This window comes from Crocuta crocuta, unplaced genomic scaffold (assembly GCF_008692635.1).
Source record: "Crocuta crocuta isolate KB4526 unplaced genomic scaffold, BGI_CrCroc_1.0 scaffold70, whole genome shotgun sequence".
NCBI lineage: Eukaryota > Metazoa > Chordata > Mammalia > Carnivora > Hyaenidae > Crocuta > Crocuta crocuta.
This window is the reverse complement of record NW_027528417.1, coordinates 13544314-13571127: the sequence shown is the minus strand read 5'-3', so window position 1 is coordinate 13571127 and position 26814 is coordinate 13544314. Positions and strand designations below refer to the sequence as shown.

The 26814-nt window shown below is 40.6% G+C and overlaps 1 protein-coding gene and 2 non-coding genes across 8 annotated transcripts in view; all 3 read left to right on the top strand.

Annotated features, from left to right (window-relative positions):
* Positions 1-26814, top strand: part of LPP (LIM domain containing preferred translocation partner in lipoma) — a 504345-nt gene that overhangs the window by 244611 nt on the left and 232920 nt on the right. For all 6 annotated transcript variants that reach the window (XM_077754390.1, XM_077754391.1, XM_077754389.1 and 3 more), the window contains one exon: positions 10287-10976. In XM_077754390.1, coding sequence (XP_077610516.1) covers positions 10287-10976 — 690 coding nt within the window. The remainder of the gene's footprint in view (positions 1-10286; positions 10977-26814) is intronic.
* Positions 1000-1072, top strand: TRNAK-CUU (transfer RNA lysine (anticodon CUU)). The gene has a single exon. It is a non-coding gene; the product is annotated as a tRNA-Lys (tRNA).
* Positions 15433-15517, top strand: TRNAK-UUU (transfer RNA lysine (anticodon UUU)). The gene is given in 2 exon segments: positions 15433-15469; positions 15483-15517. It is a non-coding gene; the product is annotated as a tRNA-Lys (tRNA).

Sequence of the window (26814 nt, the reverse complement as noted above, 5' to 3'; positions counted from 1 at the left end):
TGTGTCAGAATTTCTCGTTTTAGGCTCATTTTAGGAATAATACAATACTGTATGTGTAGACCACATTTGGTTTACATACTCACCTTCAGTAGACACGTGGGTTGATGCCACATTTTCACTATTGTGAACATTGCTGCTATGAACATGAGTGTGCAGCTACTTGTGAGAGTCCCTGCTCTCAATTCATTGTGGGGTGTACACCCAAGAGTGGGATTGGTGGATTGCTGATAGGGTTTTAAACATTTAACGATACAGTTTTTAATTGCGGAATAGTATTCCATTATATGAATGCACCATCATTTACTTCACCAGCTCCCAAGTATCATTTGTCTCAATTGCATATAACCCTTCATTTCTATATATTATCATACCGTGAATATTTCTAGAAACCAAATGGTTATGCTATCTTATGGTCATTTCCTTAGATTAAATTCCCAGAAACAAAAGGTATGGACTTTTTTAGGACCTCTGATACCTATCACCAAGTTAACCCAGACACATATTGCCCATGATGAGCTTATAGGACCCAACAAACACTGCATCGCTCCCTAAGTCTAACTCATATAAACATTGTCCCTTGAAGATAATTGGGGTGACCCCTTCCCATTATTTGGGAATATAGGTGACCCCCTAATTCCAGGTATACCTCTCTATTCTGCCTTAACAAAACTACCTAAGAAGGTACTTGTGAATTCTGGGTTCACCAAAGAATCATGTGCCCCTCTCCTTTTTAATTTCCAGATTTCAATCTCTCAGTGGGTGGGCCTCAGATAATTATTATTTAGAAAGGCCTTGTACTAAAAAGCCCCCAGTGAGCCTGTCGTGCAGCCAGATTTGAGAAGTACTTCTCTAAATGTACAATATTATGATCATGTGTTGTACTCTTGGTCTGTTAGGTTGTTTTCTAGCTCATGGGGTCATCTATCAAGTGGATAATATGAGTGGCCTGAATGAGTGAGAAATAGATCTGCTCGAGGCATGAATCCTGAATTCTGTGGCGCCTGGCTGGCTCAGTTGGTAGAGCATGTGACTCTTGATCTCAGGGTCATGAGTTCAAGACCCATGTTGGGCATAGAACTTATTTAAACATCAATCAATCTTGAATTTTGGAAGATAATTAGTAAGGGTGAGCAAGAAATAAAAAATAAGGAATTACTCAAACACGTAAAAAAAAACAAGGAAGTAATTTTTTATTAAACAAAAACCAAGTAGCAAATAGGAGAACGCATGGCCTTATAACTGACAAAGGTGATCTGTGTCTGCAATTTTTCTAACTGTACAAACTCAAAAACCAGGTCTAGCTGTTTTGTTTATCCAGCCATTATTTATTAAGTGCCTTCCTGGTGTGAATCCTTAATGAGGAGATCAGGCTCTTATTGGCCATTAAATCTCATTTTAAACACTCAGAATTTCCTCTTAGAATCCCTGGATTTTGAATGTCATTATATCTTTTTTGGAGGAATAGTACTAGCAGGACAAGGAACAAGTGGGTGGGTTCCCCTCAACCCTGAGCGTCATTCAGCAAAGCTCATCTTTTTTCTAGGTTAAAGAAAGAGTTTTATTTCAAGGAAAAGATGCACTGTTCATTTAAAAGAAACGAGAAAAATAGCAGCAGCCTTAAGGCTTCTTCTTTGTTCAGATGAGAAGACAATCTAGAGAAGTAATGTTCCTTTTTCACTGTTACCCAACTACACAGTGATGAAGCCAGAAGTTTTTGCCCCCTGAATTCTACTGTGTTTCCCCTTCAATTTCATTCATAATGGTATTTCTATTTGCCAGGGTCCTTAAAGTTAGAATGGAAGTCGCAAATGAACCTCATGGGCTATATTTGTTCTGCAGAAATCCTTCCTGGGGCTTTTCAGGGTTTGCAAAGAAAAATGACTGTGAAGTCAGAAGAGAAACATTGGATCCATATTTCACAGGGCAGCAATTAGCTGGCACAGTGTAGCAGCAGTGTTTAGACAGGGTATGGGCTCTTCAGTGTTACCCAGTCTACATCTCACTGTTTTCTCCCAGATCCCAGCCCTGAGTATCGAATGCCGTCTGTTGTCTTCTTTGCTCTGTTATTTTTCTTCTCAGAGGGAAACGTTTCTGTTCCCACATCTAGATCTCATGTCTCTTAAATTTAGGAAGACCACAGATAGAATGGAAAGACCTCCTTTAATTTTCTTTTTGTTTGCTTTTTTGGCATGGGTCTAGATCACCCTTTCTTTGCCCGAGAGAGACAAACTGGTTTTTAAAAACCCAAGCTATGTGAATGCTGACAAAACCTGAGGACTGATGGATGTGGGGGGGAGGGGGGGATGGGCATGGAGGAGGGCACTTTGGGGATGAGCACTGAGAGTTATGTGGAAACTAATTTGACAATAAACTATTTGTAAAAAAAAAAAAAATATCCAAATGAAAAAAAAAAACAAAAAAACAAAAACCCAAGCTATGGAGCGTGGCTACCTGGGTTTGAATCCTGCAACTGCCATCGGCTAGATGTGTTTATAACCTTGGGCAGTTACTTCATTTCTCTGCGTTTCAGTATCTTCATCTGGAAAGAAGGGATAATCATAGTTTCTGTCTCAAGGGTGCCCATGAGGATTAAGTATAAACTGTTCAAACTGCTTATACAAAGTACAAAGAATGTTAAGTGTTTGCCATTATTACACAGTTTTTGGTATCAGTGAATATTTGAATTTGTTTTCCTGCCGCAAGGATACACAAAGTTGACAACTGTAAGTGAAAATAGTTGATCAGGTCTTGTTCCCATAACTGCCCATAAGTGTCATGAAAATAAAATTGAAGTTGAAATGCTCAGAACCCTTTCTAACAAATCAACCACATCCCTTTCCATGGTTTATCTGCTCTTTGTCCTTATGGAAATCACATTCCATACAGCCTCAACTGTATTACGTATATGACTGATTTCAAATTCTGTGTTTGTCATTTAACATTTACATTTTCATTTACCATTGTAGGCATTTTTCCATGTCACTCTACTGGCTGGAATCAAAATATATAAAGGGGCTCTGAGTTTTACACAATTGCTTGAATGTAGGACTTTTGCTTTTGTGTATGTTCCCTTCTGTTGCCTTCGAAGGTTTTCTTTCTTAGTAGAAACCTTTTACTTATCACTCCAAGCTTTGTCCAAAAAAATGTAATTAAGAATTCTCTGAGCGCAGTGACTCTGACTTCCTTTGTCTGTTGGTGGTTTTAGCAACTAGCTCAGTAACTGACACACAGCAGAATTTCAATTTTTTTAATTGAATAAATAACTTTGATTAATTAAATTTCTAGAGATCGGGGCATTGTGATTCCTTGGTAGTTCAAATGCATTTTGTTGCAGTACATGTTGTTAAAGATTATTTTAAAATGCATTAGTCTCTTCTTTTGTGGTAATTTTATTGAAAGTTTGGCCCTTAACTATTTCTGTAAGAGATTTGAGCTAGCATGCAGTAGGATTTGCATATCCAGTATAACCATCAAAATGAAAACAAGCATCTCAATGCTTCTTTGAAAGATAGTAGTATTAATAAATTCAAAAAGTTAAAGCCATTGAACTATGTAGAGAAAGGGAGAAACTAATGAGATTACTGTAATTAAGCATGCATTAAATGCATGACAGTGTTTCTTGATTGTCAAGTAATAACAAATAAGGTAGCTCATATTTTCCATGTTGGGTTATAATATGACAAGAAAATGAATTCTCCTTGGAGTCTGTTATTCATTCATTCACTTATTCAAATGTTTGTTAAGTGCCCACTATTGGCTATGATACACAGAAGCCAATGGGGAAGCAGCAGTGAATAAACGGGGCAGTCCCTCACCACCTGAAAACAGACATGTGCAAGTATGACATGTGTAGGAGAGCAATAATCAGTGCTCCCTCAGCCAGAGGTAACCAAGAAACCACCCTCGGGGTGACACATAAGGGGTTCTGAGGATTTAGCTCATTAGAATTCACATGATGATGGCACATGAGAGCCTGGCTCACTGGATAGGAGAGAAAGTCAGTGTCAGAGAATGATAGAATGTATAGCTTTCAGGGAGAGGGGAGGAGAGCTGGAGTCCAAAACATTCCCGTAAGCACTGAACACTTTTCAGCAGGAAAGTAATGTGAGGAAATCTGTGTTTGAGAGGAAGCGTTCTGTCTACAGAATGAAGGATTCCTTGAAGAGGAAGCAAGAGTACACTCTGGGACACCAGTCTGGATGCCTTTTGGAGAATTCCCAGTGACGGGTGGTGGTATCTTGGAATAGAGTCACAGCAGAGAAAAAGAGGAAATGTGGAAATATTTGAGAGTTACGGAACTCCTTATTTAAGAAATAGAATAGAATCGGCAGGATTTAGTACTTAAATGGGATGTGAGGGAGAGGCTCAAGAATGACTCCTAGTGTTCTCATTTGAGCAACACCTGTGTGGATGAGAAAATCAGATGGGGATATGAAGGGCAGATTCAAGGAAGATGATGCAACAGGTTTTCACATGTTGAGCCCGAAGGGCATATGAGATGTCCAAGCAGACGCATGAAAAAAACAACTGGCATTCAGAATGCTGGTGAATTCTGGAGATAGAAACTCAAGAGAATCTTCATAACATAGTAGGTATTTTAAGTTGTGTATATGGTCCTGGAAAGAGTTAATAGAGGAGGAAAGAAAGAGAGAAGAGAGGAGGGTCTGTGTCAGATAAAGAGGATCATTATTCAGGGGCCATTGGGCAATATGTTGACCACTGGTCATCAGCAGCAATTTTAAAGAAAGATTAGTGAAGTACTTCTAACAGAAACCTCGAAAGAGCCCGAATCCCTACTGTCACTGTGGAACAGACATATTAGTTCTGCCTGTTCCTGGATTATCTATTATAAAAGACAAATCTCTGTCTGTTTGAGATCATGATAATTTGGCTTTCTAGAGCTTACAGCTTGACTTCTTTGCAACTTAAAAAATCATGCAAGCTGACTCTTAAAACCCCAGAAGATAACTATTTTAATGGGGGTGATCTACAAAGTTCACAGGGAATATAACTGAAGGACCACAGAAAGAAACTCCAAATCATTACGGGGAGTCCAGAATGACATTACAGAAGACACACCATTTGATCCGAGACTTGCAGAATAAGTAGGCAACTGCCCAGATGGCTCTGTTTGAACAGCAGGGGAGCAGCAGAGTAGAGATTGGCTAGAACAGATCAGAGACTGTAGAAGGAGGTCCTGGCTGACAGATCTGAGTGCAGACATAACTGTGTGATCTATTCCAGTCGCTGCATAAGCTTCAAATGGCTGGAGTCTGTGATGTGAGTGATGGGAGGAAAAAGGAGGTGGCTGGCCAGGGAGGCAGGGGCTAGACTGGAAATTCTTTTAAAGTATACTGGGGTAAAAAAGAAAAAAGAAAAAAGAAAACTGAGATCACAACATAATAAAACAAGCTCAACACAAAACAGGACCATCAGCAGATTTGGATCAGCAGAGAGACAGGCTCAGATGCTCACATTAGAGGGGTGGCTGTGGCATTATGGTGGAAGGGGAGTGAGAACGAAGTGAAGTTAGCCGATGGCAATGAATGGATCAGGGAAGTGGCCATGAGGGCGAACAGCAGGGGAAAGAAAGCGAGACTGGAGTTAAATGTAAGGATATAAGAAAGAAGGACAAATACCATATGTTTGCACATATAGGAGGATTAGGAGGAATTTAACGAAGGACCAAGGGGGAGAAGAAGGGGTGAAATAGTGGGGGAGAGGGAGAGAGGCAAACCATGAGAGACTCTTGAGTACTGAGAACAAACGGAGGACTGATGGGTGTGGGGGGGGAGGGGGGAGATGGGCACGGAGGAGGGCACTTGTGGGGATGAGCACTGGGTGTTATATGGAAACCAACTTGACAATAAACTATTTGTAAAAAAAAAAAAGAAAGAAAGAAAGAAAGAAAGAAAGAAGCAGAGGATGCATAGAAGACATAATAGTAGATTGGATTGGAGCAGGGGAGTGTGCGTGTGCTCATATGGGTGTGGGCGGGGCAAGAGATATTGAGGAATGTAAGACTTTATGCTGACCTAGCCAAAAAGGAAGTTGAGGACTTGCCCCATATGTTGAGCAGGAGAGGTGCTCTCGGTACTCCTTGCCTGTTGTCCCGTGGCCACGGCCAGTTCTTCCTGGTAATGGAATATCCATTCAATAGCTGTTGATTATATATTGGCCCCTCTTCCGGACTGTAAACTCCTGGTGGACAGGGGGACATGCGCTGTTCATCCCAGGAAGTGGCCCTTCTCCCGTGAACCTCCCGTGAACCAGACCATTATAGAGAGTCAAGTCATATGTATATATATATATATATATATATATATGTTACATATATATGTGTAATTTTAAAATATGCTTGATTTTCAAAATAAAAATGTTAGATCATGATAAAACTTTAAGAATTTCTGCAAAAACAAAAAAGAAATGATATGCCAAAAATAAATACTCGGAAGTGCCAACTAATTCAGTGAGTAGAAAAGATTCACTGTGTATTTAATTGAATATGCGGGCCAGGAAAATGTTGCCATAGCTTTCTTTAACTATGAGGAACATAAATAAATATGCTTTAAAATGATTCCTGTTCTTTACCCCTTCCACCTCCAATGAGGTAACGAATGTAAAATTGCAAAGGGAAAAATATAGCTAAATGTGCTATTTTCACTCACGTGGTTATGATATAGAAAAATACTCAGAAGCATGCCGGCACATACACAGCAGAATTCATAATAAAGTTGTGGGAAACCTTCTCATTCCCCAAAGAAAGCTCCACTGGTGAGATATTTCCTAGAAGAAAGCAATTGCTTCTGAAACCTTCCTTCAAAGACTTTAGGGATGTTAAAAGTGTGTATGTGTGTGTCTGTTCACACACGGTGTGTCTGTTCACCAAGAAAGAAAAGAAATTTTGTTGGAAAATGTTGCTTCTAAGGAGATAGGTCTTCATTAATTATTTTTTTTCCTTACTTTATCAATGTGGTTGGCTTTCATTTTCAAAATCTGTGCCTTCTGCAGTATCTGCTCTGGGGGCAGACTTCTCTACAGCTGCAGCAGAGAGGACGCGTTATTAGCCCAGTTGCTCAGTCACTGTCGCCATTTAGAGTTGGGTTTGTAAAGTGTTCAAAATAGGAACTCTGGGTTTCTGCTGATCTTGAGTCATCAAAGAAAAGAAAAGCTTTATTCCTTCTCTTATATTCAATTCCATCTATGCTGACATTTTTTTTAAGACTGACATGGTTGACTAGGAAAAAACTGATCTTACTTTTTTTTTTTTTAAGGTCTAAACTGACTCTATGCTTTCTACTACAGAATGCCAGAAACTTAATTAATTATGTGTTTATTTAGGAATTTCTTCAGGATATATATATATTTTAATAAATTGCCTACTAAGGAAATGGAATTTCTTTCTCTTGGGTACTGTTGGAACTGTCTTCAGGTAGAAGGGAAAAGCTACTCTGCCAAGACAAGATTACTCAGTTTGCTTAAATTACAAAAGTAAATGGCAAGTTTGTCCTCTGAGAGGCTAGTATCAGATTAAATAAAAAAAGATAACTGTATTCAGCAGCCTCCTGTAACCTAAAGAACTAAATCTAGAATTATGAATTCCTTAGGAAAGTAGACAGATATAAATTGAGAAAAATAAAATGTGAGAAAGAGAGCTGTAACTGTCAGAATCCCAACAAAAATGATAACATGCTGATTTATAAATGTGTCATGTGCACAGGCATTTGAGTACAGAGGCGTTAAGTGCAGAGCCATAATCTAGAGCCAGCAGGGTCAGAGCAGTTATGTCCTCTAGGATCAAAGGGACCGAGGGGAGAAGGGTTATTTGGATCAAGAAGTAGAGAGTGTTGTAGAGGAGTGATGCTAGAGAGGACCTGTGACGTCCTTGGCTCACATCTGGGAACTTCCCAGTAGGTTGACCCAAGAAATGTAGCCCAAGAGTCTATCAATGTCTTTCATCCGGATGCTGTTGCCATCTTGGGTTTGACCATGATGTGTTTTGCTCTCTGCCCATGCAATGATAATAGCATCCCCTAGTCACTGTGACAATAAAATTATTCCCACTCATTCCCAAATTTCCCTGATCAGTAGGTGATTTTCTCTCCGTTGAGAATTACTGTATGTTAACCAAATATCTCTGGGAATGTTTTAATCTTTATCTCCGGAATCAATGTAGATCACCAGAAAGCTATATATCTGAGTTGATAGACTTGCAATATCAAGTCTATCAACTTGCATTGACGGGGCAAGTGGGGGCAAGATAACTGTACCATCAACAGCCCCATATGCCCCACCCAGGCAGGGCAGAGGAAACTGGCAAGGTAGGTAGGGATGAGAGTATCAGGAGAGTTTTTGTTTTCCCTAAAAAGTTTAGATATACCTCACTGGCCAGAACTGTGTCTCCAGGCAACTTCTATCTCTGGTTGCAGTCTAGAGAAGTATTTTAAGTGGGGACATTGCCACCCTGAATAAGACTGCAATTCTTTGAGTAGTGAAGAAGTGGGGTAGGTATGAAGAAGCAGTTAGCACCATCTTCCCCATGGCTATATAGCTCTAGCGGCTTGGTGTGGGTAGATGACACTAGAGTAACCTAGAGTAACATAAGGCCTGGCATCCCCTCTTCCTAAGCATACATGAATTTTTTTGGAGATTAATAAACAACAAAATGAGGGTGTGGCCATTCATTTGTTGTACCAACAAATGTAATCATAGTAACTCAGAGCAAAATTAAAACATTCTGTCATTGACATATTTGCCGATCCTTAATAGGCTAATGCCTGAGGACGAATGTTTAAATCTCCAAGCTTTCTCTGAGTCTTTACTTATCCCCAGCCTAACCAAGACCTCTGATAGTTTGGCAGTGAGATCTTCCAATCTTTGTGTCCTTAAACATTCTTAGGATATTCAGTAAGTATTTCTGAATTGAATGAATGAATGGAACGGAATTCAGGAAGTTAGAAAAAGAGGAAGAGTCTCCATTAGGTTATCTTTGGTAAATCATTCTTTGATAGGAATCTTCTAAGCTTTAGCCTCTTTTTGGTTCTGCTGGGGGTATTTGTTTCTCTCAAACACCCCCCTTTGGTTTACTTTTTCTGTCCCTTTGCCCACTCCTCCTGTTCCGTCTCCAGTACCTCCTTTTTGCTGTTTGTTGACNCACAGAGCCCGACGCGGGGCTCGAACCCACGAACCGCGAGATCACGACCTAAGCGAAAGTCGGACGCTTAACCGACTAAGCCACCCAGGCGCCCCTGTTTGTTGACTAAATCTTTGGTAATTTGATTGAGATCACATTGTTCAGTTTATTTTATTACTGCCAGTGCTTTCAGTGTTGTAAATATTTAAAAAATTGCCAATTCCAATGTCATGCAGTTGGTTTTTTTTCGTTTTTGTTTTGTTTTCCTCCTGTGTTTTCTTCTAAGAGTTTTAAATTTTAAGCTTTTACATTTAGAACTAAAAATTCAGGTTACTTTTTATATCTGATGTAAAGTAAGGGTCCGACTTCATTCTTCTACCTGTGGATATTCAGTTTTCCACACCATTTGTTGAAAATATTGTCCTTTCTCAAACAAATGGTCTTGGAACTCTCATCAGAAATTAATTGTGCATGTATGCAAGAGTTTATTTCTGGACTCTCTATCCTATTCTGTTGGTCTATATGTCTGTCTTTATGCTACTATCATACTGTTCAGATTATGGTAACTGTGTAATAAGTTTTGAAATTGCACAGTGTGAAACCTACAATTTTGATTTTTTTTTCAAGACTGTTTTGGCTATCCCGATCTCTTGAGATTCCATATGAATTTAGGCTGAATTTTTTAAGTTTTGGAAAAAAAGCCATTGAAATTTTGATAGGGATTGGATTAAATCTATAGATTGCTCTGAGTAATATTAACATCTTTACAATATTAAGTCTTCCAATCCGTGAAAGCAAGATGTCTTTATATATATTTATGTCTTCAATTTTTTTTTCAGCAGCTTTTGTACTCTTTTGCCCTTTTTGGATCAGTTTATTCTTAAGTATTTTTTTTTCTTTTTGATGTAATTATAAAGGGAATCATTTCCTTAAATTTTTTTCCAGGTTGTTCATTGCTGGGACACAAAAATGCGCATGAATTTTGTGTTAAGTTTCTGAAATCTTAGAAGACAGGAACCATACCTTATTTGTATTTCACAGGGTTGATACAAGATAAGAATAACAGTTACTAATATTTGTTCACTTGTGTGTTTTCATTTTTCACTGACGATAATCTTTATCTTCTTTATTTTTCTTCTCTTTCCCACTTTAGGGGTCTACTAGTTCAACAGCCTCTCCTACAGTCTCCACCCCTGTCACAGGACATAAAAGAATGGTTATACCAAACCAACCCCCTCTAACAGCAACCAAAAAGTCTACATTGAAACCACAGCCTGCACCCCAGGCAGGACCCATCCCTGTGGCACCCATCGGAACGCTAAAACCCCAGCCTCAACCAGTCCCTGCCTCCTATACTACAGCGTCCACCCCTTCGAGGCCTACCTTCAATGTGCAGGTGAAGTCAGCCCAGCCCAGCTCGCATTACATGGCTGCTCCGTCATCAGGACAATTTTATGGCGCAGGCCCGGGACCCCAGGGCTATAACACTCAACCAGTTTCTATGTCTGGGCAGTGCCCACCTCCTTCAACACGGGGGGGCATGGACTATGCATATATTCCACCACCAGGACTTCAACCTGAGCCTGGGTACGGCTATGCCCCCAACCAAGGACGCTATTATGAAGCCTATTGCCCATCAGGGCCTGGCTACGGGGGCAAAAATGACTCCGATCCAGCTTATGGTCAACAAGGGCATCCAAATACGTGGAAGCGGGACCAAGGATATACTCCTTCTGGAACAGGAAACCAGAACCCAGCCGGGATGTATCCAGTTACTGGTCCCAAGAAGACCTATATCACGGATCCGGTTTCAGTGCCCTGTGCACCACCACTGCAACAAAAGGTAGGAAACTCATTAACATAGTGATGGGGCTGAAGGAGTGTGCATCCTGGCCTGACTTCCCCTGGAAAGCAAAGCCTAAGGCAAAAGTGCATGTGATACTTTCATGTCATTAGAAAGTACCGTTTCGGGTAAGCACGAGTGAAGCAGGCGTGCGGCATGTTACCAGTCTGGCTACTGTTTGGTGTTTAGTATCAAGTACAGCTAATTGTTAAATCTTGAAGATCATCATTGCAATGCAGGGCAATCTGTTCAGGGAGAGGAAGGGAAAATAGTTTATCTCCCAGCTCTTCCTTCTGGTCCAAGCTCCCCTCTGTGGGTCAGAAACCCCCTCACACCTAGATATTGCATGTGCCTGGACTCTAAATAGATCTGCAGCATCTTGTATCTTAGTAGGGACAGGAAGTCCCTGTATTTATAGGTGAGAGATGGACAGGGCAATATGAAGCTCATGTAAAATCACTCAGAACCCAAGCAAAGTTGGCACTCTGGGTTCTGCGTAGGGCAAAACAAGCCTAGGCCTGCTGAGACAGAACGAGAGGCCAAGGGCCTGTAGGTAAGTGAGGTGAAGAGGATTTAAGGTAATGCAGACACCTTGTCTAGTTTTCTTTCGGCGGGGGGGTGGGCTACAGTATGAGGGCATGTGTTTATTACCTCTTATTTGTCCCCATTAGTGATGCAGCAGGAAGAATCTTACTCTGTAGGCTTTAACTGTGTTCAGAAACTTTAAAAAATCCTTTAGGACAGTTATCTTGTTTGTTTGTTTGTTTGATTCATTTAATTACAAGCATATATGTCTTTTAAGTCCACGCATTCAGTTACTTCCTGTGAATAGTTAAGACGTAATATTACACATACCTATTCACCTACAACTTGGACTTTCATGAGTACTAGGAACAAACATGATGATGCTCCTTCCCACCCTGACAAGAGAATCCAAGGAGAATTGCTTGCAAGGGATGCAATGGAGAAACCAAGCTAGTTTCCAGTTATTGAATTGGAACCGAGCCCTCCTTTTTAGTTAGCGCTGTGAGAAACCAGAAATTGGAGAGCCCTTGGGGTGCCTGGGTGGCTCAGTCCGTTAGGTGTCTGACTCTTGAAATCAGCTCAGGTCATGATCTCATGGTTTGTGGGATCGAACTCTACATAAGGGCTCCGTGCTAACAATGCAAGATTCTTTCTATAAATAAATAAATAAATATTTTTAAAACACACACACACGCAACTGGAGAGCCCTTGATTAGCTAGAAGTTGAATCGTAATTGTTGAGATGGATTATAGAAGTGTGTATGTGTGTGTATACACACATGTGTGTGTGCTGTGTTTGTATAATCCTTTACCCATTGAAGATTGTCAATTTCCAGATATGCCTATTGGCATTTTCAACATATGACAAAAATCTGTCAGGTCCTTACTCTCCAGGTAATGTGTTTACTAAACCCTGATTCTCACCTGAAAACATCTGCTCCATGAACGGTGCTCTAAAGGAATTTTAGGTTCCTTTACCCTCATGAATGCTCATTACATGGAAGTGGACCAGCCATGGTCACTCTGCAACATAAAGATTCCAAGTTAAAATGTTAAGTGTTTTGAAACATTACCCTTGGGAGGCCTTTGTTTTCAAAGGCCCTGAAAAGAAATGTTATTAAGGTGTTTTGTTTTGTTTGTTTTTATTTTTTAGTCTTTATTTATTTTAGAGAGAAAGAGAGCAAGCAGGGGAGGGGCAGAGAGAGAGGGAGACGGAGAATCCCAAGCAGGCTCCGTACTGTCAGCACAAAGCCCTGTGGGGGGCTCAAACCCATGAACCATGAGATTGTGACCTGGGCTGAAGTCAGATGCTCAACTGACTGAGCCACCCAGGTGTCACTTGTTTTGCTATTATTTTTTATTTTTATTTTTTAAATGCTTATTTATTTTTGAGAGGGAGAGACAGAGAGTGCATGAGCTGTGGACGGACAGAGAGAGAGAGGGAGACATAAAATCCAAAGCAGGCTCCAAGCCTCCCAACGTGGGGCTCAGACTCATGAGCCGCCAGATCATGATCTGAGCTGAAGTCAGATGCTCAAACGACTGAGCTACCCAGGTGCCATATTGTTTTGCTTTTAAATAAAGTTTGTCAACCATAGCCAAGCTGGATAGGTTTGCCCTTTGTTAACATTACAGCATGTTGGCAGTAGTCATCCTTGGACCTGAAAACACCCAGTTCAGAACAAAATGGGGTTATTGAACTTTCCCTCACTTTGATACAACTGAAACAAATTCTCCTATGGAAGATTAAAAGTTGAGGTTGGGACAGTTGTCACCATTGAAGTTCTGATAGGTATGCAGTTTTTCCCTAGTTCAAACCATCCTGGCTGATGTTCCTGAGGGTAGGAGATGGGCCCTGAGTTGTTTAAGGATCCTATCACCCCACCAGGGGAAACAGACATGAAACAGAGCAAAAGTATGTCTGGTGGAGGGAATCTTCTGCTGAGAAGTACTGAGCCAGTCTTTGAGTTTCCTATTTACCCATCATGTCATGGGGTGTTACGGTCTCTCTTCAACATTTGGAACCAATCCAGTGGTGTAGGGGGAAAAAATCAGGACCCATTGCAAGACCTGGATCTAAGAGGTCAGGCACAGTCACATGATTCACTCATGTTTAGTCCGCTCGCACCAACCTATTCAGGCTGTTGGAATGAACGTTGATTAACCACTCCCCAAAAAAAGCATGGCATTTCCCTTTCCTTCTCATGGGAGTGAGAAGATTATTCAAGGTGGTCTACATTATTGTGGATTCTGGATATCAGTGGATTTCATGTCATTACATTTTTTTGAAAATATTTATTTTCACCGGTGTCATGTGTTTTTAACATCATATTGTGCATTTCAAACATGAAAATTAAATCGTGTATTTTTGCTGCGATTATAAAGGAGAGTGGTTAGAGGTTGATATTTAGCCATCTGTCTGTGTTTGGGGAAAGGGGAAAGAGGCTGGTGAAGCTACAGAAATTTTCTGTGTGTGTTGTGGGGGCACTGGCGGATGAAGGGGTGGGCTCTTCCAGTCGGCCTTCGAGCAGAACACTGCTGTATTCAACTGCACCTGTGCACAGAGGCCCTTATTGTCCCCATATTGACTCTGCTTGGCTTAGTGATGTGACTACTGGCTTGAGAAATGAGCTCCTAATTCTAATTTCAGTACTTCCCTTGACATTCCTCTTTCAGCTTGGGGAAAGCCTCTAGACCTCTTTATGTCACGTTCCCAGTCTCAGTAAAGTGGAACATCATCTTCGCTAATTAATTAATGATTGCAGAGGGCTTGGAAATTTCCAAGGGCTGAATAATTGCCAAGTGAGGACTCTCCAGCTTTTCCTTGGCTTTCCTTTATTTCCAATTTTTTTAGTCACTGCTGGAAAACATACCTTCATTACCTTAAAGCAATTTTCTCTGCTTTTTTTTTAATGTTTTATTTATTTCTAGGAGAGAGAGAGAGACAGCATGAGCAGGAGAGGGTCAAAGAGAGAGGGAGTCAGAGCCTGAAACAGGCTCCAGGCTCTGAGCTGGCAGTCAGCACAGAGCCCGACGCGGGGCTCGAACCCACGAACCGCGAGATCATGACCCAAGCGAAAGTCGGACGCTCAACCGACTAAGCCACCCAGGCGCCCCAAAGCAATTCTCTTTTGTTACATTCAGAAGTTCTGAGGAATTTGACATTGATGCCTTTAAGGAAAAAAAGTTGTTTTGTTTTAAGTGAAAGAAAGAAATCTCTCCTCTATTTGAGATGAGCTACTTTAATTTCCCTATGATACCAAAGAAGAGGGAAAGAAGAGAAGGAGAAAGTAGAAGGAAAAAGAAAAGGGAAGACAAGGAAGAAAAGAATGAAGGAAAGAAGGGGACTGCATGAAAACGTGCAGAGTGTGGGGATCATGATGATATTTATGTTCCCATAATGTGCTGAGCAGTGAATTTGCATGCTACGGTAGACCATAATGCACTTCCTGGACCATCTGAGCCGAGTTCCTTGAAAAATATTGTTATAAGCAAGTCTTTATAAGAGAGAAATATTCCTTTCCCACCAGAAATCCTCTTAAAGGCACAGTAGAGTCTTTTCTTTTGGCTCTTTTCTAAAAGCTTGTATCTGCTAGCTGCTATGGAGTTCCCAGAACTTTTGTCTTCTGCCTTATCTTCACGTACCAGGGAGGTGAGATGTGCATTTTCTCCAGTGTTCAGATTAAGGCGAGGCCGCTTGAAAGCCCCAGAACCAGGACCTGGAGGCTAGTCATTACTCGTGGGTGCACAGTTACCCAAGGGCAGGGTACATCTAATCCTCTCCAGCCTCAGCTTTGTTAGAGAAATGCTGTTTGCCCCACCGTGTGTGAAAGGCTCGGGTGCTGTGCATCCCAGGAAGGCTGATAGGCCCCACCTAGTGAGGGGGTTAGCTTAAATTCTGAAATCATCTACTATTCATATCTTTGGGGGCGCCTGAGTGGCTTAGTCGGTTGAGCGTCCGACTTTTGCTTAGGTCATGATCTCGGGGTTCGTGGGTTCGAGCCCCACGTCGGGCTCTGTGCTGACTGCCAGCTCGGAGCCTGGAGCCTGTTTCAGTCTGTGACTCCCTCTCTCTCTTACCCTCCCCTGCTCACGCTTTCTCTCTCTCTCTCTCCTAGAAATAAATAAAAATATTAAAAAAAAAAAATCTTGGAAGACCCTTCACAATGGTGAGGGAGTGGAGATCAGCAGACCACTTTTCAGTAAATCCAAGGCAGAGGTTTTCTTATCCAGAGTCAGAACAGATCACTGCTCTTCATTTAGCTTTTGGATCCGGGGGATATTTAATGGTACCAAGGAGAGAACAATGGCAGTGAACTCCTGGGGTCAGTGTTAAAGGGTCCCATCATTTGTTAAGTTTTAGAAAGTTGTTATTTCAAACATTCCAATAGTATCAACATGTTTAACTTTCTTCTTTTGTGGAAGGAGATGGATGTACATATTGGGCATACTGCAAGGAATTGGTGGTATTTTGGAGAAGAACTGTCTTTATGGTAATCCCTGTGCTAAATAGCTCTCAATTCCAGGATCAGAGAAGCAAAAAAGAAGAGATGGTTAGTATGGGGAGAAAAATGGACACAGAGATGCCCTAAGACAGGGGCTAATACCTGGGTGCATATAAGGAGGAGGATGCTAGACACTGCCAGTGCCAAGAATATTAGTAACCCCCCTTTGTACAGGGCTTTTCAGTTTCCAGAGTGCTTTGTGGACCCCACAGAACCCACAGAGGTTCAAAAGATCAGTACTAAGAGTCACTCTTTGACGGTCATCTGTCTGATTCACGGTTGAGCCGTGACTTCACCCTTCTGATTATTGCCCTCATACTTTCTGCCTGGTAAGCCAAGCATGCCCGCATGCTTTGGTGTTTGGGTAGTGGGAGCGTCCAACATCAGCATTGCCAGGCTCTGGACACGGCTCCGCCATGGCCCTCCTCGCTGTTAGACATGCAAGTGGGCTCCAGCAGTTATGGTAGAGCGCCATGAAGTCATCAAATGGAGGGGAAGCACCGGTTAATTCCCTGTTAGGCATCCAGCCTCAGGGCCCTAGGACCGTCCTTCCTCTTCCGCGTCACATGCATTCACTTGCCCTGCTATTTCTTCTTCACAGTCTCTCAAATCTTGTTTCTTACCTCAGCCCCCCTTGCGACTCCTAGTTGAGGTGTCCTGATTTCTCACTGAGTTATTGAAATGGCCTCTTTTTTATTTTTTTAAATTTTTTAACATTTCTTCATTTTTGAGAGACAGAGAGAGACAAAGTGTGAGTGGGCGGGGGGGGAGGGGCGGAGAGAGAGAGAGAGAGAGAGAGAGAGAGAATCTGAAGCAGGCTCCAGGCTCTGACAGCAGGGCTTGAACTCACAGACTGTGAGATCATGACCTGAGCCGAAGCCGGACGCTCAACTGAGTGAGCCACCCAGGCGCCCCTGAAATGGCCTTTTAATGGGTGTCTCCACCTCTGGTCTCTCTCCACATCATCCATCCTCTGCATATTATCAGATCAATCTTTCTACCCTACGATTCTGCCCTGTTCATGAATTGCCATTAAAAAACAAAACAAAACAAAACAAAAAAAACCTTTCAAAGTTTCCAGCCACTTATGGAATGAATTGAAACCCAGCCTGGATTTCCAAGTTTATCTCCCCCTTGAAACATCCTGACTTCCAAATGAGCAACTGAGAACTTAAATTCCTGGTTATTTCTCATCTCTATAGCCTTCCTCATAGCGTTCCTTCCCTCAATGGCTTCTCAGACCTTCCCCCAAATAGATAAAATACCTGTGCATCTAATGTGACCCATTAAGACCGAGCTCAAGTACCCATCTCTCTTAGGATGTCTTTTTGTAAAATCACGTTGTGCATTATGTCACCCTCTCCTGTGACGTTTTCACACTCTTACTCTACCAGAGTCGTGTATGTATCAATCTTCCACCAAACTGAGCCCCAGCATGGACTGGATTCTGGATCGAGATGGGGAACAACCCTATCTGAACAACACTATGTCTTCCAGAGTAACTAGCACAGTACCTAACAGATTCCTGTTTAATAAAGAAGCTTCAAGAAACTTTTTGTGGCCTACTAAAATGAGTAAGCCCTGCTTTAGAACTTAACAGGTTGTTCAGCAAAATGTCAGAACCCAAACCTACCCCACCACATCATATTAGGTGACCTCAGTAATACAAGCATTGTCACAGCGGCAGCTCAGTATCTAGATTAGCTGGATAATTTCTCACGTCCGCTGTTGTGCTGATATTTCACATTCCTCTGGAGATATGCACGTGTACATGTAAGCTGCTACATACACAGTCTTTTTTTTTTTTATTTCCCCACTTGCCAAATGTCCATGGAATTGTTGATTCATATTCTTTAATTAACTTTTGGAGGTTTCATTTACATACAATACAATGTGTGTTTTTAAATGCATGTAAGAGTGAACCTTTGACACATGTGTACCCATATAAATACCACCACAATCTAAGGAACATTTCAAGTACCGCACAGGGCTCCCTCCCTCATGCTCTGCTGCCTTCACTCCCCTTCACCGTCAGTCCCAGGGAACCACTCTGCTGCTGAACATGGGTTATTTTATATCCTTTCCAGAATTCCATACACATGGAATCCTATCACAGTGTGCACTCTTGTGTCAGGTTTTTGTTTACTCATGTATTGTTTTGATATTTATTTATATTGTTGTGCCTATCAGTAGTCATTTTGATTGCTAAGCAGGGTTCCATTGTATGACCATACTACGCTTTATCCATTCGCTTTTTGGGGGGCATTTTTTATTTCATTTTGAATTACAAATAAGGCTGCTGTGAACATCCATGTACAAGTCCTTGTATGGATATAGTGTTTATTCATTTTTTTAATGTTTATTTTTGAGAGATAGAGACAGAGAGCTAGTGGGGAGGGGCCGAGAGAGAGAGGTGGGGGGGGAGACACAGAATCCGAAACAGGCTCCAGGCTCTGAACTGTCAGCACAGAGCCCGACGCAGGGCTCTGACTCAGCAAAGGCGAGACCATGACTGAGGCTGAAGTTGGACACTTAACTGACTGAGCCACCCAGGCACCCCTATTCTTTTTGTCAAATACCTAACACAGGGGTTTCTGAGGCAGATAGTTAACTATTTAAGTCCATAAGACACTGCCAAGCCGTTTTCCTAAATGGTACATTGTCATCAGCAATGTGTGAGAGGTCCAGCTCTTCCTCAATCCTTGCAACCTGTGGTTGCTTAATTTTAGCTATTTCCAGACTGTATAGATACATCTAATTGTGCTTTATGTTTTCATTTTCCTCGTGACTAATGGTGTGGAATGTTTATCATTTATGCATTTCTTTGGCCGTCCTTTATCTTCTTTTGTGAAGTGTCGCCAAATTCTTGGCCCATTTTTTAATTGAATTGTCTCTTTTTACTGAGGGTTGTAAGTGTACCTTGTATTCTGAGTAAGAGCCCTTTGATATATGCCTTGCCAATATTTCTTCCTGGTCTGTGACTTGAATTTTCATTTCCTTAATGTTGTTTTCTGAAGAGCAAGAGTGTTTAATTTTGATCAAGTTCAGTTTATCACTTTTATCCTTCTATAGTTTGTGTTATTTTTTTTCCCTTAGGTATTTTTGCCTCCTCATAGTCACAAAGATTTTATCCTATGCTTTTCTTGTTGATGTTTTACAGGTAAATTTAGGACTGTAATTCACTCCATAAATTTATTTTTGTGTACTGTGTTAGGTAAAGTTTAAAGTTCATTTTCCGCCATTGGCTTATGAATTTTTTTCTCACGATTTGTTGAAAATGAAAAGACTTTCTTCTATTGAATTACCTCGATACATTTGACAAAAGTCAATTGACCATATATGTGTGATTCTTTTTTTTTTTTAATATTTTTTATTTATTTCTAGGAGAGAGAGAGACAGCATGAGCAGGGGAGGGTCAGAGAGAGAGGGAGATACAGACTCTGAAATAGGCTCCAGGCTCTGAGTTGGCAGTCAGCACATAGCTCGACACGGGGCTCGAACCCACGAACCGTGAGATCATGACCTAAGTGAAAGTCGGACGCTTAACCGACTAAGCCACCCAGGCGCCCCATATATATGTGTGATTCTATGTGGACTCTTCTATTCCATTCCACTAACTTATATATCCATAAGACAATGACATACTACCTTTATTGCTGATTTTTCTAGTAGACTTTGTAATGAGACTGTAGGCTTTCTTTGTTTTTTCGGAAGTATTTGATTATTCTAAGTCCTTTTCATTTCCATATAAATTTTAACATTAGATTGTCAGTTTCCACAAATAGCCTGCTGTGATGTTGATTCAGATTTTGTTGAATGTATAGATCAATTTGAAAGGAGCTTATACTGTAATATTGTTATTTTCCAACCCATGAACATGGTATAGCTCTCATTTTATTTGTGTTTTTATTAATTTCTCTCAACAGTGTATTACAAATTTTGTTACATTATCCTTAAATATCTCACATTCTGAGTGCTATTGTGAATGGTATTTTTAAACATTTCAATTTGCAGTTGTTAGCTCTTAGGATATAGACTTGTCTTTTTATTGACTTTGTGTCCTATGACTTCATTAAATTTAACAGTTTTGCAAGCCAGTTTAAGACTCCTTACACTTTCTACCTGATCATGTCCTCTTCAAATAAATTGTTGATTCAGTTGTTTATTTCCTTTATGGAAAGAGTCTATCCATCACCTCCCTATATTTGGAAGATATGCTTTTTGGTTGACAAAATAGTTTCTCACAAATTTGAAGAACGTAAATTGGAAAAAGTAATAAACCTTTATACTTCACCTCCCTAGATTAACCTGTTGAAACTGTCAGGCATAGAAGTCATCTTCAGAATTATTAGATAACTCCTTAAGTTTCCATATGAGGAAACTGAGGCCTGAAACTTTACAGTGATTTGAAGAGTTAGTTATTCAATGAGTAAGTTTTGAATAAAAACTAATGTTTTTTTTTTCTTATACACAATTCCTTTGCATTGGCTCAAGACAGGTGAGATAGAAAGTATAAAGGAACTTTAAAAGGAGTGACAGTTATTGTCAAAAGGAGCTTACACCTTGTCTTAGACTTCCCCATCAGTATTATAGTTCTTTTAATAGTAGAAAATGGCTGGGGGACCTGGGTGGCTCAGTCTGTAAAGCTTCCCACTTTGGCTCGGGTCATGATCTCAGGGTTCATGAGTTGGAGCCCCACACCTGGCGCGCTCTGCTGTCATTGCAGAGCCTGCTTCAGATCCTCTGTCTCCCTCTCGTCGCTCCTCCCCTAACTGTGTGCACACACATGCACCCTCTCTCAAAAATAAACAGAAAATAATAATAGAAAATGGCTACCATTCTAGGGCCCTTTTTCTGCCTCATGATTGTTCCTCCTGTGGAAAGACTTCTTCTTAGGGTCCATATGATTTGACTCAGTCCATAACTTCTTCTTCCCATGATTTTAAAATTTATAATCAGGATGGCTGTCCTCATATACTAAGAAATGTCTGTGAATACTATTCATTTTGCTAATCCTATTTTTTTTTTCAGAGATTTAGGTGTTTAGAAATAGCCCAGGTTCCTAATCTCTTTGGAAAATTGAATAAATCATTTCAAACAAATGATTTTCACAGTATGTAATTGTTGCATACACAGAGCCAAGAGAACTCCCTTCAATTTACCAGAGTTGTATCTTTGTTCTGTTTTAGTTCTACAGTAAAATAACTACCCAACTAATTGATAATGTCCATCTAGAAATCTCATTTCTTTCTCAGCCAGCCATAGACGTTCATGCTGTCCTGTTTCAGAGGAGAGACAATAGCTCTCTTCCCCAGCAAACAAAGAAGTTTGACTATTATTGATGTACAGTGATTAGTGGTGAGTAGAAAAACTTTGAAAGATTTACACCACAGTATTAGGAAATATGCCATAATGAAAGTCAAATAACTGACTTTCCGTAAGTGCCATTGTCCCAGTAATAAAGATTTACTTGTTATTTTAGCTCTTTGGTTTTCTAGACTATGGAAAACTCAACTTTTAGTATGCTCTTGGCAAATAACATGGTGTTTGCTCTATTTCATCCTTGGAATTTAGTGAAAATTCTTCAGAAAATAAATCTGGTTTATTTCAGAAGGTTACTTACTTAAAATATCATTTTGAAATATATAGTAATAACATGTAACATTTTTATAACCCCTTATGAAATTTATCAAACACTTTTTTATGTGCAGAAAACTATCATGTCCAAAGGTAACTGGCCTAGTTTCCCTCTAATACCAAATGACAGAGGTAGTGTGAGAACATAGGTCTTCTGACTGCTGGCCCAGAATTTTTCCATGCCATATCACTTGCCTCCATTTATAGCTGTCTGTGTTTACATGTGTTAGCTCATAGTAGTTATCCAAATATCAAATATCCCTTGGGCCCAGGAGTTTGGAGAGTACAACTTTTTTTATAATGTTTTACTTATTTGTGAGAGAGCGAGAGAGGCAGCGTGAGTAGGGGAGGTCGGAGAGAGAGGAAGATACAGAATCCGAAGCAGGCTCCAGGCTCTGAGCTAGCTGTCAGCACAGATCCCGACGTGGGGCTCGAATCCACAAACCGTGAGATCATGTCCTGAGCCGAAGTTGGTCGCTTAACTGACTGAGCCACCCAGGCACCCCTGGAGAGTACAACTTTACAGTTGTATTTCTGGGACATAATATATATTTAACATTATTTGAAACCCAAGAGTCAGTCAACATTATATGAAGATTTAAAGAGTTGAAACTACATCCTAATCTAAGTTCAAGATAATAGATCCCCTTGTATTCAGTCTTCATAAATATTTAGAGTATTTGTATCTCCCCAACCATAGACACCATGTTTATTTTTGATGTGCCTTTAGGGATTATTGTGTAAAATGTAGACAAAGAGGATGTAAGAATGCTAGTTGTATTCTTTTTGGATCTGTTGGATATTACTTGTTTTTCGTAGTTGTGTACTTGCCATATTTAACAAAAATTGGGATAGTTACTATAATGATATCATATAGATTTTTTCTACCAGAGGAAACCCAGTTTTCAATCCTACAATCCATCCCATTCAACAGACAACTACATATTACTTAAGCAGACCTTCTGGGAAATAACCTATGCTAGTGATCTCTGCAGAGGCAGGAAAATTTCTAGTGACCGACAGAGAACTGGAGAAGAGTTCAAGAGGCAGGCTGGAGGATATGGACAAGGACTCAGCAAACAGCAGCCCATGGGCTGCATCTCACACACTACCTGGCTTTCTAGATCGTGTCGTGTTGAGATAAAGCTATGTCCCCTTGTTAATGTATTACCTATGACTGCTTTCACACTGCAGTGGTAGAGTTGAGAGTTGCCAACAGAGGGTGTCTAGTCTTCAAAGCCCAAAACATTTATTGCATGTTCCTTTCCAGAAACTGTTTACTACCATCTTATCAAAATACAGGAAGGGCTTTGCAAAATTTAGATTATCATGGAAACTTCTTGAATATTTCTCAACTATTCTTCCTGACCCAGTAGATCTAGACTCTTGAGCTGGAAGTTGTTGCAACAGTCGGTGGTAATTTCAGGGAAGGAAAGAATTACATATCAAAACCAAAAATTATCCTGCTACTCGGCAGAATGGATTCTAAATCCCTCCTCTTTCTCCCCGCCTGCTAAAGTTCTATTGAGCCTTCAAAATCTATCTCCATCATTAACTCTTGGAGAAGCTTGACCATTCACCCAATCCCCACACATTATTGCCATTCCTCTGAATTTTCTCATAACATTTTTCTTCTTCCTTTACTATAACATGCATCTTAGTAGGTATTTTAAATATATAATAACTTTATTAATATGGAACTCACAGACAGTAGAATTAACCTGCTGAAAATGTATAGTTGGATCTTTTTTTTTACCAAGTTGTGCAACGATCATCACAGTCTCTTCATCCCAGAAAGAATCCAAGTACATTTATTTATTTGTTTGTTTGTTTGTTTATACAGCCCATGTGGTTTAGGGGCAGAGAGAGAGGGAGAGAGGGAGAGAATCCCAAGCAGGTTCCATGCTGCCAGCACAGAGTCCAACATGGGGCTCAATCTCACAACCACGATATCATGACCTGAGCTGAAAACTGAGTCAAGACGCTTAACTGACTGAGCCACCGAGGCAACCCGAAACCACGTACTTATTAACACTCCCCATTTTCCTCAAATCCTCCAGACCCAGCTGGCTACTGATCTAGTTTCTATATCTGTAGATTTGCCATTTCTGGACATTCGGATTCAAACACTACATTGTCTTTGGTGACTGGATTCCTAGCATAGTGTTTTCAAGTTTCATTCATGTTGTAGTACTTATGAGTATTTCATTCCTAGTTCTTGCTGAATAAGTTAAATTGTACAGACATACATTATATTCATTCTTTCATCAGTTGAAACTTGGATTTCTTTTCTTCCTTGGCAATTATAAATAATGCTACTATCAATATTTGGGTACAGATGTTTATATGGGCATATGTTTTCATCTCTCATGATATATACCTAGTGTTAGAATTGCTGGGTTATGTGGTGACTTCACTGATTAACCTGAAAAGCAGCTGGACCTCTTTTCAAAGGACTTATATACCATTTCACCTTCCCACCAGCAATGCATGAGAATTCTGATTTCTCCACATCTCCACATCCCTTTGGATTTGAATTACCTTATAGGTCTGTCTCTCCAAGTAGACATTTATGTTCTTCAGGTGTGTGAATCATATCTACTTCATTTTTTTTTTTTAAGGTTTTATTTTTTGAAATAATCTCTAGACCCAGTATGGACCTCGAACTCACAACCCTGAGATCAAGGTTGCACACTCCACTGACTGAGCCTGCCAGGCACTCCCAGTTTTGTTTGTATATGCCTAACATACTACAGTGTATGTAACAGGAACTCATGAATGCATGAATTGATCAATCTATCAGTAAGTGAAATAACATGAATTACTGAATTTACATAGATTTACATACAGTTCCTCTTACTGAGACTTGTGAAAGTGGTGTTTTTTTTAATAGGTGTGTTTTTGCTGCTCTTTTTTTCTTTATTATTATTATTCCATCTAGTGTTTAGATCCTAGCTTGTATCACCAGTAGGTTAATCTTCATTTGGATGCACTCTGATTTAGGTAGTGAGGTTAATTTCCCAGCTTACGTCATTGTCGTTTTCTCTCTTGCTGCGGTCAACTCGAACTACTCTTATCTCTGTCCCTTACGGCACAGTGTTGTGTGGTGAAGCTTTTTTCGTCGTTGAGGGGAATCTTACCTCCTGATTTCACCCTCACCCAAGCCTGCTCCTCCCCCACGTGGCTGTTGACCTTTCAGTCATGATGGGTCTGCTCTTGCAGGAGCTCAGGCCTAACACAAAAGGTGTTTTGACTCTTCTCCTTCTCTCATACAGCACATGCTTTCATCGCCCGCTTGAAAGAATATCTCACATCTGCTCCCTTCTCACCCCTCCCCTGCCCGCCCGGACCCTGGTGGACTCCCCCCCGCTGCCTTGCGTTGCCTTGAGTTCTCTCATGGCCTCCTTCTTCTCTGCCCTTTCCATCCTGGTGCACCACCAGCCTGCTCTCAACACAAAGCGATCCTGTTTAAGTCATTGTTTTACTTTCGTGCTCAGAACCCTCTGCTTGACATAAGCAGGCATAGTGCTCGCAAGGCCTGACTCTGTGCCTCGTTAGCTTTCTGACCTCATGTGTCCCTCCCTCCTTCCCCCCACTCCAGCCACCCTCCCTGTGGGCGCCCTGTGTTTCGGGGCACTTGTTTTGCCGACCTTCTGCCTGGAGTGCTTTTCCCAGAGAGCCAGATGGCTCGTTCTCTTACCTCCTGCAGGACTTTACTGAAATGCCACTTTGTTGGAGAAGTCTTTCTTGAGCACCCTACAAAAAATCTCTCACCTGCCCTAAAATGCCCTTATTCACCTTTACTTTTCCCTGTAATATTTACCATCAGCTAGCATTTATATATTTTACTCATTTGTTCTTTCTTGCCCCACAGAATGTCATCATAGAGATTTTTGCCTGTTTTTTTTTTTTTTTTTAACTGCTATGTAGTGAACATTGATTGGCAAGCAGTACATTTTTGGAAAAGATGCATTAATAAATGAATGAGTAACTGCTGGGCACAGAATCATTCCGATAACTTTTTTATCCAGAACTATTATGTGGGAAAGGGCACAAAGCTCTGAGGTCCTCCAATGTATGACAGCTACTTTGTGTCGATTTTTCCAAATTCTATATTCCTGGCTCTAACCACCTCCCTCTACCTAAGCTTCCTGCCCCTCCTTTCCTCACCATGCATTGTCTATTGTGGTAGAAAGATTTCCGGATTGGGAATCAAACCTGCGCTTGAATTTCAGACTGCAAGGAAAGTTGTGTGTGATGACAGACATGGAGGTACTTTTTGACTCTAAAATACCGCACCAATGTAGGGGATCATTGTAATATTTGGAAGGGCTTAGGCTACAGGAGGGAGACTAAAAATCTTAAGTGACAGATGGGATTATTAAATATTTTAAAGCTGTATGACTGAACATTTGTGTCAGGCACGGTGCTAAGCACTTTCCATGAATTAACACACAGTCTTCTCAGTAACACTAACACTTTTAAAAAGGGTTATTGTATTTTGCTGATAAAAGCTGAGTCCTGAAGAGATTAAATAGCTGTCCCTCTCCAGAAGCCTTCTCTTAGAAACTTTAATGAATGTAAACAGTTAAGCGTTAAAGCAGAAGAACTCAGTTTTATTGGATGTTACTACAAGGCTTCATTTGATCAACTTTTCCTTTATTAAAATCTATTTATTGCCCATTTGTTGGTGCTGGGGTTAGAGTGAGAAACAGGATGAGATTAAGATTATTTTCCTCTTGGGGAGCCTGGATGGCTCAGTTGGTTACGCATCCGTCTGATTTCGGCTCAGGTCATGATCTCACAATTTGTGAGTTTGAGCCCCTCATCGGGCTCTGTGCTGACAGCTCAGAGCCTGGAGCTTGCTATAGATTCTGTGTCTCCCTCTCTCTGCGTCTTTCTGCTCCGTCCTCTCAGAAATAAATAAACATTTTTAAAAGACTTAAAAAAAAGAAAGAAAGAAAGAAAAAAGGTTGCTTTCCTCTTAAAGCTTATATTTTAATTGTTTCCCCAAAAGATAGGGAATAAGACAAAATTTTGGACAGTAATACTTGCTCAGAATAAAATAAAAAGAAGGATTTTTTTTTTTATGTTTATGGATTTTGAGAGAGAGGGAGAGCATAAGTAAGGGAGGGGCAGAGAAGAGAATCCCAAGCAGGCTCTGCACTGCC